The 13,745-nt window shown below is 36.0% G+C and overlaps 1 protein-coding gene across 3 annotated transcripts in view; it reads left to right on the top strand.

The window, feature by feature from the left end:
* Window positions 1–13,745, top strand: part of LOC107721601 (partitioning defective 3 homolog B-like) — a 334,485-nt gene that overhangs the window by 185,529 nt on the left and 135,211 nt on the right. For all 3 annotated transcript variants that reach the window (XM_016529701.1, XM_016529700.1, XM_016529699.1), the window contains exons 14-16: window positions 3,352–3,484; window positions 10,954–11,047; window positions 11,548–11,651. In XM_016529701.1, the coding sequence (XP_016385187.1) occupies window positions 3,352–3,484; window positions 10,954–11,047; window positions 11,548–11,651 (331 nt within the window). The remainder of the gene's footprint in view (window positions 1–3,351; window positions 3,485–10,953; window positions 11,048–11,547; window positions 11,652–13,745) is intronic.

Below are 13,745 nucleotides of genomic sequence, written 5' to 3'. Positions count from 1 at the left end.
AGAGAGAGAGACAGACAGACAGACAGACAGACAGACAGACAGATATAGATTCCGAAATATAGAATCTTAAAAAAAAAAAATCTGGTATAGATTGAATGTTTTTATGGAGATATACCATGGCAGTGCCATCTCTCTTCTCTCTCTGCAGACTAAACACTATTATAGCAGAGTCTGATCTAATCAATCCTTCTCACCATTTCTCTCAGACAGCCATCTAAACAGCACTGTCATAATCTCATTACAGCGTGGGCATTAATAATGAAAAGTAGCCCGTGGAGAGCCCACATGATCTGTGCCCTAGAGACTGTTTCCTCCTCATCTTGTGCCAGAGGAGCGCTGGGAGGTTTGCTCTGGTGCTGCATGCAGTCGTACAGGCCTGCCAGGCCACTTTTGTCTTTAACAGCAGGTTGAACTGTACGCTTTGTGATGTTGATTAAGACGTAAGTGGAGTCTGAGGAGATTTTATGGATGGGACTTCGAGCAGAGAGGTGTAGATGAGGCGAACAGACAGAGAGAGTATTGTCTGAGGATGGAGAACACATGGGGAGAGAGGCTGTGGGAAACGACGTACCTTTTATCCTCTGACCACTGTTTTTGTGTCATTTTCAACATTTCTGTTAATGAAATGCTGAAAACCTTGTTGACCTCTTGTCACAAAAAGCCTACAGCAGGATCACAAACACAGACAGAATGTTGTCCAAACTGAGATGGTTCAATCAGTTTAACACTGAATGAAACTATAATGATAACATTGATGTCGTTGGAATCACTTTCAGCAGGTTTTTGTTGTTGTTGTTTTTCAGCTGATGAAAAACACTGACAGCCAATCAGAATCCACCCAACTTTAATGAATTTGAATATTTAAAGCGGCAGACAACAAAACTGCAGCACACACTTTTAATAAACCTAATGTTGTTATCCATTTGTGTGGATGCAAATACAGTTATTCTTATAGTTCTTGGTGTGAACGACCCTCAAGAATGGCCTCCTTTTCAGTTTGTAAGTGTAAATGTGAATTAAACTGGCCACACCCAATATGAAGTTTAATAGGAATGACAAAGTCAGTAAAATAACTTACTAAACAACATGCAACAAAGGAATTTCATTATAATTTAATTTCATTTTAGTATTAATAAATAATGAAATGTCCATAATCTCAAAAATCAGCCACAAATACAGTAATTTTGTTACACATCACAAAATGTTCACATTATTTTCAAATACTGCAACTTTATAAAATAAATTACACAATTTTATATAATGTATACTAATTGTAAAAGTGTATCAGAAACATCCCTAGTACTACATTACAGCAGTGTTGTGGATTTCTTTAAACTTAATTTTATTTTAATTCAGCTTCCTTAAATTTAAATTTAAATTCTAAATTCTGGTACCTGATTGATGCCTTAATTCTGCGAATGTGAACGTCAATATTGTTGCAACATTTCCATCCACTGCATGAACCTCCTAAAACACTCTACAGTTTTACACTCTCTCTTCCCACCGCCAACATTTCCTGTTAATTTTTATTGATTCAGCTGCATGTTCATAATCTCATCCCTTCAAAATTGCAAGCTCTATGTCCTCTTTTTTTATTCTGATAAATATTATTAAGGGAAATGGAAAAGTTGGCTGGGGAATCCTCATTGATCCCCTCCTGTAATCTCATTTAGTCCCAGTCACTGTTTCCTCTCCTGGCAGCCTGCGTTCTGTTCCCCACAGGCCACCCCCTCCATAGACCTGCTCTTACTGCCGTTAGCATTAAAAGGGCCACATTATACACTTCTGTAGCGTTTTGTTTTTCCCCAAAGTCCACTTAAAATGTTAGTCAAGCTTTCTTGCACCAAAACCACTCTCAATTTAGTTATACACAACCATTTTCCACTATCTCTCTCAGCCTTTGAATTAAACAAACTGTGTCTGCTACTGTACAAAACACTCCAGGACTTTTGCACAGATATTTGCCTTATTTTACTCTGTACGAATCTGTGTTAATTATTGAAGTTGACAGATTTCACAGAAAATCGTAGTGTATGTTGGTACTTTTCACACACTGTTTATCGAATACTATGAATATGGACATAGTAGTCTTTTGCCCTGCTTAGTTTTTTTTTGGTTTGTTTGTGTTTTTGTTTTTTTTATACATACAATTTAGTATGGAAGTAGGAATATTTGGACATAGCAATTATTTTCATTCGTCGTGCATCTCATAGCAACGCTTGTGTTCTGCACTACTTGAAAGTATAGTAACATTTGATCCTCAGTCATTTAGTGTATGATGCCCGGTTATTCTCTAATGTCAATAAATGTACAGTATGATGCCCAGTGTTTTAAAATCTGTTCCGATTTAAAAAAAAAAAAATATATCTGTATTCCAGCCTTTAGTCTGCAATATAATGCCCAATCACCTTAGCCAAATCTTAACGTTAAAACATGAATGCTTAATCATAACAACAGGAAACTTTTGCAATTTCTTTCAAAAGTAAATTTAAAATACCTTTTATAGAAATGTATGTGTAATACTTTGTTTTATAATTGTTTTTATTAATTTATTTTTGTTTATTGTATTTGTATTTTGTGTTCTACTATATTATTAATGTATAATCTTTGCCATGAAATAGCCTGTGAAGCTGATGTGGCAGTAAACTTAAATTAACTGTAACTTAAACATAACAACGCTGAACAGGTGCCCTGGTGCCCTCTATTCCAGTGGAGACACAACTTCTTGTCCCTCTCCATAATTGCTGTTTTCAGACCTTCAGACACTCAGGGCCTAAAACACACACACACACAAACCTTGATTTACAATATTTTATGAGAGCGGTTTGCTTTCCTAATGATCCACAGTTAACCAAATGCCGGCAGCATGTGCAGTATCCGAGCAGGCCATTAGAAGACCCATCTGAAGCGCTGCACCCTGCCTCTCTCTAGCATTTGAAATCTGCCAATCGAATTAACATATTTCATAGTGGCGCTTCAGGCCTGGGGGCAAGATAATGAAATGAATTACCATTCTGTTTTTCTCTCTGGGGAAAAGAGACAGAAAATCTGTAACATCTGTGTGAGTGGCTTAAATCCTTCATGCCACTGACATCTAAACTAATCAGATGAATTAAGAGCGCTTCCAGGAGCAGATTCTTGTGCTGTTTTCATCTCTCGTTCTTTTCTTTCCTCCAAAACCCGAGTCTTAATGTGGTATTTGTTTTGTGATGAATCCCGAAGCCGGCGTAACGATCTGCCTGCTATTTGAAAGTCTTTACCTATCCCGGCGCTCAGATTTGCCTCTTCTGTTTCCATAATTCACAAACAGAATCAATACAGTGACACGGCTTCTCTCATTTTCTCTTGCAGGAGTTCCAGGAAGCACGGCGAATTCTCAATCGGTCCTTTGATAGCTGCGTGGGGCAGGCAGGGCACCTCGGCCAATCAGATGGCAGCACTCAGCCCCCCATGGTGATGAACAGCATCTATGAGCGATGTGCGGGTGAGTGATGGGCTCGCTGTGTCTTTATCTCACAGTCGGTACGTGCCGCAATGAGACGTTCAAGGAGAAGGCCACACAGATATCTAGTGCTAATATATTTCTGTCATCTGCAGCGCATTTGCTTGCAGATTGCCTTTTCATCAGCTAGACTGATAAAGTTTGACTCTTCATTTTGATTTAAAGGCTGTAGAAACAAAACAAATAGTACATTTGACATCTAAACACAAAGTTACTTTAATAGAATGAAAAACAAACCATGGTCTTTGTAATGTATGAGTAGACAAAGGTATTAAATTGATCAAAAGTAATAGTAAAGATATTTATAATGTTACAGATCATTTCTATTTCAATTCCATCATGGTTTAAACAGAAATATTAAGCAACACAACTGTTTTTAGTATTGATAATAAGAAATGTTTCTTGAGCAGCAAATCAGCATATTAAAAGTGTCATGTGACATTGAAGACTGGCTGCTGAAAATTCAGCATTGCCATCACAGGAATAAATATAATTGTAAAATAAATTAAAATAGAAAACATTTATTTGAAATTGTAATAATATTTACTTTTTTTTACTGCACTTTTTTGATCAAATAAATGGAATCCTGTTGAGCACAAGATAATTCTTTCAACAACGGCCATTTACTTGGACACACTCATTTTCACTATTTTTCATTTGTATTATGTTTGCCATCAAACGCTCACTTAAAGTTAAAGCACTAATAATTTAATAAGACTGTTAAATGTAATCTTTAGCAAATTTTAAAATGAATGTCTATTTTTCATATTGTACATTATAATGTTATGATGCTTAATTGTTTTTTTTTTAATCTGTTAAGACAAAACAATATAGAATTGTAATATTATTGTTCGTTAATCGGTTATCAAACAACATAAAAATAATTATCAGCTTACTAATGTCTTATCAGTGCATCCCTAATATTAATGATAGTATTTAATATCAGTTTTATTCCACATGGATTGGTCTTCCTCATAGAGACCAATATACTATATTGAGACCTTTTAAATGCTGCTAAGTTTTGTAACAGTTTTCTGTCCATGTGCCATACTGGAAATATGTTTGAATGTCTGTCACTATCGATACAGTGTGCTTGTCATACATGTGCTATCTTTTTTTGTCTCTCTTTCATGCCTAGAAAGACTCTTTTATCGCGGCTGCATTAGAACTTGGAAGTTTAACTCGTCTGAGAATTGGAGCACATTTGCAATTCTTTTCATGTGAAATGCCTGTGTGCATAGCCTGTCGTGTGGACCATCCCTTTAACCGAACATGAAAGAGTAACACTCCTCCAGGATTTCAACACAACTAGAGACAGACAGAAAGAGAGTGGGGCTTAAAATGGAGCTGCCTGCTTCACGTGTCTGCAGCTTTTCTCAAGGAGTGCGTTTCGCACACACTGTACTCATTGGGATTCCCAGAGTGCATAATGCTAAGAAAACATACAAATAGTCCAATATTAGCCACATCAGCTTCATATCTTCCCTCCCTGACACCTCACGCTTCTCCCCGTTGTTTATTTCCATGATAGACAGATGCTCTGACGCTCATAAATATATGCAGTTCAAATATATTCGTTTTTTTTCTCTCTCTGACTGGAAGTGGTTCTAGGTACGGTGTCTCATAAGCAAAGAAAGTATGACAGTAAAGAAGGCAGAAAAAAGGAAAGCAAGCCCTCCACTCGTGTTGTGATTGTGTTTGTGTTGGTTTCTCTCACCCTGACCTTGAAATCATTAAGTTGATGTGCGCTTTATCTAGGCCATGTTTCCACAGGCACAACAGTAATGCGGTCCGCTCGTAACGTAGCTTAGCAAACAATTTAAAATGCATAATGCCCTCATCAAGAGAGTGCTGAATTTTTTAGCGTGGCATAGCCATTTGAGCTGAGGGAAGTAATTTACTGGTAGTAGTTTGAGCTGTAAATGAAAGCTAATGATTTCGTACATATGTATGTGTATTGTGTTTGCTTTTGAAGTGGTGCTCCTCGGGAGAATCGCTCTAATTATAACCCTGGATAACAGTGGGCCGGGAGCTGAGGAGAGGGCGGAAGTGTGGGATGGTATGAATATTACTGTTTCTGAACTCTGTCCATCTCTGGTGTGGGACAAGTTTTTCTCTGCCCTCTAACGCCTTCATGAGAAGATGAACGGAGTTCTGTGGAGTTTAAATTAAGAGTATTTTTTTTGCTTCATTTCAGGCATTTATTTGCTATCGTTTACAAAAAGCACTGTGGTACCATGGTACAGTGTTGAATCCGATGATGTATCAAATGATAATACTATGGTAGTATACCATGGTACTGAATGATTGTCATATTCATATATCATAGTATTTACATAATATGCCATGGTACTTTAAAAAAACACCATGGTATTCCATAGTGCATTTACAAAAACATGGTATTATTGTGGTACATGCCCAAGACTACACATTATACTTATTTTAGACTTATTTATACTTATTTTTAGAGAGCAAAGCAGAAAGAAAACAAGAAATAAGAGATAGGAAGATGATATGTTGCTTGTTGAATTGGAGTGCATGGGCAGCTAAATGCGTTAGCGCATATGTGCTAACAACAAGACCAGAGCTCCATAACACTCAAAGAAAATCTGAAAAGGTTCACTTACCTCTAGTTCCTAGCATGCTTTCTGTTGAAACTAGCTATTTGGGGTCTTAAAGAGCATTTCACTAGGTGGCCATCTTGACCCTGTTCCTAGGCAGTTATTTCTAGTCATGCTACAGTAGTCCAGCTTCTATCTACCTGAAGACGTACGTGTGCTTTGTGAGTTATCAAAACCGCAACAAAATTCGATAGCAATCGCATCATAAATGTAGATTTTTAGCATGACTTCAGCTCAAATCATGCTAAAAAACAGTATTTTTCTTTAGTATTAGGTCCAGCTAATATGCATGTGTGTTGTAGAGTAGTGTTAATTTCATTGACGAATAATTTTTTTTTTTACTTTTTTTTTTTTAACCAATGAAAATTAGACTATAACGAAATAAAAATTTGTTTTGAATGACAAAAACTATGATGAACATCTATTTATATTTATGTCAACGAATAAAAACGAGACAAAAATGAAATGAAAGGGAGGGACGATTTGGGAAGAGATCCAGTCGGAACGAATCTCCTGCTTTGCTGGGGGGTTAGATGTGCACATTTGAGCTGTACTGATCTAAATGGGACATAAGATAGCATACACTTGCTAGCATGCACGTCTCATAAAACGTTCAAAAATGTCAACGTCTGTGAGTAAGAGAAGAGCAGACATAGGGATACATTTTAAAAAGCATGATGACTACTCAATTCGGTCCGGTTTTCTGAGTGCACACACCCGAATTACGCGCACAGAAAAGCGCCTCTCAGACAGCGCACGAGTACTGAAATCAGTTCTCTTTCGTGTCTTATCTCACATGAATGGAGAAATACACACAAAATGATGTCAAATTGTCTGTTTTGATGAGTATTCATGTAAACACACTCAGTTAAGTCTTAAGTCATTGTAAACAGTTGGGAGAATATCGGATGTGTATCAGTATAATGCATGGTTTTAATAGGTTTTAAAGGGAAAGCGGCCTAATTTAGTTGCTGTTGTCCGTGTCATTAATATTAATCAAACAACAACAAAAAAGAGAAAAAGGACTGCTCTTATAAGTATTAATCTAAATTTAATTTATATAAATAAATATGTCTGCTTGAAAGAATGAAGAATGTTGTAAGCATGTTGTTATAAATAATTCATATTATATAACCATTGGTATTTCATTGAAAAGTAGACCATGTTCTTGTTTCTTATAAGTGGTTTAATTTCATTTTAAGATATAAGACAAGTTATGTGTCACAGCAGTTAAATCTGTGTCTATATTGCATGTTCAATCCTTAATATAATTCATATTAACAGGTTAATAGATGTTTTATCCAGGAATATATGATGAGTTTGGAAATTTTAGAGAAATGTTTAATAAATGCATTACACTGTAACTAACGCCATTAGATTTTAGCCATTAGATTTCTAAAATCTAATGATATTTAGTCGACTAAAACTAGACTAAAACTAAAACAATTCAGATGATTTAAAATATGACTAAAACTAAATGGCATTTTCGTCAAAAGACTATGACTAAAACTAAATCAAAATTTGCTGTCAAAATTAACACTGTTGTAGAGTAATTTGATGACTTTGCCAAAGCAGTTGGTCTTTTAACTCAAAGATGGGTCTTCAAATCCCACAGCTGCCATACTGAGCATTGCAATTTCTCCAATTCTTTTAATATATATATATAGTGTGTGTGTGTGTGTGTGTGTGTGTGTGTTACAATATTTTCATTACAGGAAATGCCTTGTTCTCATAGCAATACTCATGCAGCCAAACCTCCCCTGTTCCGCTCACTGTCATTATGAATATTGTACACAGATGTGAAATATTATATCTGTCCAGTGTCTGTGGTAATAGGTTCATACCCAGCCCTCTTGGAGACAAACTTGGCTTTTATTTCAGTTAATGTTTTACATAAGGAGGTGGTTTGCTATTGCAGGCGAGAGGTCTGGTAGCACACACCGTTTAGGATTAATAACCCTGTTTTAGCTGGAAGAGCCATTGATCCATCATCTTCTGAAGGAACAACTTATTTCATTTCGACTACGCCACACTTTAGCAGATACATAATTGTGAGTGTGTGCGGCTACGATTGTGTGTACGTGCGTTTGTATGCAACACGCATCCATTTTTTCATTCACTCCAACATCAGTTCATCTCTCAAGTGTGTGTGTATGTTCATGTGTGTGTGCATGCATGCGTCTGTGCGCTTGATCTATTATGGCAGTTGCGCAGCACACAAACATATGAGATATATAATACTAATAAGCAGTCATCCCAGTGCAGTCTGATGAGTAATGATGAAGTTCTGTTGGGTGGGGCGCACTGATCTATGTGATTGTCAGGCCCGATATCCCGCTCCACTCCGCCAAAACACAGACACTCCATCAAGAAGATAGAGAACAGCGTGCTATCCATATCCCAGCAACCCACAGGAAGAAGTTAAAAATGTTGTTTTTGTATTTTATTGAACTTTTCCCTTTTCTCTCTCTCTCTAAACTTCACCAAAATCAAGCTATGCTATGTCAAGCTAAGTTCATGTGACATCATCCAGTTTTGTAGAGCGAACAAGTGTGTCTGTGACTATGTATGCATATGGTTGCTGATGAACATGATGACCGTGTGATGTAGCTTATTAGAATGCAGTTGTATGCACCTAAAATTTAAGATATGCGGGGAAAAATGCCACTGTATTTTTTTTTTGTCTATCATATGATATAGTTTAGCAGTATCACACAAGCAAGAGTGCTGTTTTTCTTAAATATCTGCACGATTGCGAATGTGATTTTGATTTTATACAGTTAGTTTAATAAACAGAAAACTAATATTGTGTTAAATTTTAGAAACAGTACTGTTTTGATCCATTTTACAAACGAAAATAGTTCCAAACAAAGCCACAGCAGAACTGTTGTGTGTCTTTGAGCAACACACAATTCATGTGTGATTAATTTGCGGTTAATTTAATCTATATTGATATGTATCTTACATTTTTATAGGACATATTTACTGTATATGTATCTTACATTTACAGCCAACGTATATTGGATCAGCTACCTTATGTTTTTTTGTTGTGATAATCTTATATTAAATAAAATGTGCAAAACAATCTAATATCAAACAAAAATATTTTAAAATATTTTTGTATTTTTATATTTATAATTTATTTTTATTATATTATTTTATATAGTTTATTCATTTTTTTTATTCATTTTTTTTCCCTCAGCCACCAAATACTGCAGCAGCTGTCATATGCAGTTGACTCTGCTAAAGGAAATGGTTTAGGAAATTATTACAAGGGTTTAGTATATCTGGAACTGTTGATGAGTGTCTGTTCATACTATAGATTGTTCGCAAAATGCGTTTGCTAAGTGTCTGGGAATCTGAGGCATTTGTTTTCAGTTGTACAGTGCAGGCTGTCAGACAAAGACCTCCAGCCTTTGTTTTGGTTCTGCACTATTTGGCCTAACAGACATTAACGAGGTCTTTGTCATGTGGGGCTCCAGATACAGTAGTTGAAAACATCAAGGAGAACTCTGGGTAAATGCTCATGAACTGCCCGTGAGTTACATAAACACACTCAGAAACAGCTTATTGTGTCTTTGTTTCTTCAGCAGGTTGTTTAAGTCTTCTGTGTTTCTTAGCGAGAGCCAGGCAACAGTAGTGCGTAGTCTCTTTAGGCAAATGAGACATGAACCGAGTACACAGTCACTGCATCATCCTGTTAACTGCGCTTCCTGTTTCATGCATCTTCTCACTGCACGTTCTGTTGAGCTGTTGGTTTCATCCTTTTTAACCTGCTAACACAGTATACTGTATATATCACACAAACAAATATTCACTCTATAACTCACTTTTTCAATTAGTCTGTTAAGTTTTCAGTTTAATATGCTTTATTGGCATGAAATATTTACCTCCTGTATGTACAGTGAAAACAGGGATATGCATTTTTTTAATGAATGAATTAATTAAAATTAAAGTGTAACATTTATTAATTAAAGTCTTAATTCAATTGAATTCAGCAAGGATGCATTACATTTTTAAAAGTGTTACAATAAATGCTATTCCAAATAAATAAATGCATATCAACTTTTCTGTTCATTAAAGAATCATGAATAAATGTATCACTGTTTCCAGAAAAATAGCACAAAAATAGCACAATTGTTTTCAACATTGATAATAAGAAATGTTTCTTGAGCAGCAAATCAGCATATTAGAATGATTTCTGAAGGATCAGGTGACACTGAAGGCTGGAGTAATGATGCTGAAAATTCAGCTGTACATCACAGAAATAAATTACATTTTAAAATATATCGAACTGTTCGATATATATATACACATATATACAGTATATAAGTAATTTTTTGTGGTCTACACTGTTGTTCTACACTGTTGTATCTCAGAGAAATAACAAATTAATAAATAGTAATGAACTGAGTTACAATAAACATTACTCATTAAGGATATAGATGAATAATAGGACTAATTATGCCGATAATAGTGATAATATACATATGTTTAGTTATAGCGAGACGGTCTCTTTCAGACAGACACGCACATACACACTCTTACAACCTTAACCAAGCTTAGAGGAGGAAAAATCAAGTAAATCCGAGGCCCCTGTCCCATTATCATAGGAGTGAAAGATCATTAAAGGTGAGTGGAGATTGCAGTGTGTTGGAGAAGATAATGGTCTTCATCTCTGTCTGTCTGTCTCAGAGCTCGAGCCAGACTGTCACCTCTCTCCACCGTTGGCCTGACCCCAGCAGACTCCTCTTAAATGAGCCCGCATAATATTACCACAGAGCTCTAATGATTCCTTTTCTCTCTCTTGGTTTGCCCGTTCTCTCACAGTTTCAAATGGGGGATACGGTCACGTGGAAGAGGGGGATGATGAAGGCTTCGCTGCTAATCCTCATAGACAGGACAGCCTGAAGCTCCAGCAGAGGTAACATGGATTTGCCTTGGACCGAAATTGACAAACATGTCTCTTTTACCATGTAGGGGTTGCACCGGCTAGTTGGTTAATTTTAACAACAGTTGGTCACATGACTTGTTTGTCAATACTTGTCAAAATCAGGAGGACAATATCCACAAACTGTATCCCAGTGTAGCTACATTATGTGATATTACTTTTATATTGAAAATGCCAAATATACTGTATGGCTTTGTAGGGTTTACAAGCAAGAAATCCTTTAAACCATCCTGAACATAATAAAGTGTCAATGAATGAGCAAGTGGAACATGAGTACTTTATGGTGTTTCATTTGCATCAGCTAACATCGACCCACTAACATTGACTAGTTGGCTACTTTTTTGTCAGACTAGTAAACAAGCAGTCGTGCAATCCCTATATGTTGTTTTAAACAGCAAGTTCAGTGACCTACTGAGAACTTACTAAAGATGCTGAGGAAATGCATATGTTTGTGTGTGTGTGTGTTTATCCAGTCTGAGTTCAGGTCTTCGTTCAACTGACACTTCTTTGACAGACGGAGGTCAGCAGGGTCATACCAAGCAGAATCATGTGAAGTCATCTAAGAGCATGGATCTAGGTAAGACGTCCACATTATTGTGTGATTTCCCTGTCTGCCTTCTCTCTGTGCTGTCCCATCAATAGAAATGGAAAAGAAGAATAAAACTGAGCAAACATAGCGAAGTGAAGAGATTTGCTAATATACACGGTACCATTCAAATGTTTGGTGTCAGTACATTTAAAAAAAAATGTTTTTAATCTTTATTTTTTTAAACTAATACTTCTGTTCAACAAGGACGCATTAAATTGTGATTAAATTGGCATCAAAAGTGACAGTAAATGAATTTATAATGTTACAGAAGATTTATATTTTAAATGATTGCTGTTATTTTGAAATTCCTTTAATCAAAGGATTCTGAAAATTTCCACAAAATGATTAAGGAGCTCAACTATTCTCAAAATTGATGATATTAAAAATGTTTTTAAGCACTGAATCAGCACATGAGAATGATTTCTGAAGGATCATGTGACACTGAAGACTGGAGTAATGGCTGCTGAAAATTCAGCTTTGCATGAAAAAAAAATATTTTACAGTATTAATGATTTTAATTTATATTTGATGTTTAAAAGAGACTTATTTCCAAAAAAAAAAAAAATTATAAATAAAAAGTAGTAATAATAATAAAAATCTTACTGACCCCAAACTTTTGAACAGTGGTGTATATATTACTTTCATTCTATATTTTTGACACAAATCTAATTGCATAATGCACCTGTGAGTGGATCTCATATAATATATATTCAGAATATGTCATATTAAGAGGAGTGGAAACCATCCATGTTCTAGCAGTCACTTCAATGTGAAATGTGGGCTGACTGGTCTAAGTGCATGCTGGGGGATGAATCAATGCTCCTCCTCACTGAAACGCAATTAATCTCTCTTGTTCAAACATTACCTTGAAAATCTAATCAGCGGCGCTCTGTATCTGATACATCAGCCACAGCTACAGACCAAATCTGTCACATATGATGGCTTTTTAAAAAAAAAACTATAGTGAAAGTATTGAAGAGCTCAATATGATGAGGCCGGACGGGGGCTGCTCTCTGGTGACCGTGGCGACTGTAGCTATGGTGGGCGGCACAATGGACCAATGGACCAGTTCAACCATGAATAAAAGCCCACTGTAATTTGGTTCCAAGTGCTGGTTATGAAATTGGATCGTCTTTGATATGAGCGCTAGGATATTAATAATACATAACCAATAAAGAAAGCCCCCTTTAGTTCATGAATAATAGAAAGTTTGAATAGTTTTTTAATTGAAATTTTTTGGTGTACGCTCATTTAGCTGGGCGTAGGCACATTAAAAGGAAAAAAAAAGAGTGAATTATGCCACCGGCCTTCTCTCTGGATCCCCTCAGAGGCATGAATAGCTGTGCGGATCTAAACCTGTACGGTAGATTTAGGTTTACAGCTGCTGTAATAGCTTTGTTTTGATTACTGTGTATGCGCTGATATGATTGCTGTAGTGGCGATTTGTTTTCCTGACCGGTTGGCAGGCCAGTAACTTTGTTAATGAAGAGCGCAGGAAGTACACCAGTGTTGTTTTGTTACTGTTGATGAGGTTATAAAGTAAATCGTACCGATTTACATCATCTATTGAAAATTCAATAACTGTGTTGGAATAGCTGAGCAGTTGGATGAATTTCATAAAACCATTCAAGAACAAATTAATTGGAAAATAAAAAAGATAGAATTAGAAGAATATATTTGTATATACATTTATATTTGAATATATATTTGTGTATAGAGAGAGAGAGAGAGATGCATATATGTATTAGGGCTGAACGATTAATTGCGGAATATATTTGTATATACATTTATATTTGAATATATATTTGTGTATAGAGAGAGAGAGATGCATATATGTATTAGGGCTGAACGATTAATTGCATTTGCGATAATATCGCGATATGAAAAAACACGATTTTTCAATCGCAGAGGCTGCTATTACACTCGGTCACGTGACACGCGAGAGTAAACAGGTGTGTTCGACTTGAAGATCGACAATGAGTAAGACATCAAAGTATGGAGAGAGAAAGCATCAGCAGAAAAAGAAAAGAAATAAAACCGTAAACAGCCAAAGGACGTAACTTAGAATGGGAGATGGATCAG

Source organism: Sinocyclocheilus rhinocerous, unplaced genomic scaffold, assembly GCF_001515625.1.
Source record: "Sinocyclocheilus rhinocerous isolate Xijiao unplaced genomic scaffold, SAMN03320098_v1.1 scaffold30, whole genome shotgun sequence".
Taxonomy (NCBI): domain Eukaryota; kingdom Metazoa; phylum Chordata; class Actinopteri; order Cypriniformes; family Cyprinidae; genus Sinocyclocheilus; species Sinocyclocheilus rhinocerous.
The sequence above is the reverse complement of the archived record's forward strand: the minus strand, read 5'-3'. Positions and strand labels throughout refer to the sequence as shown.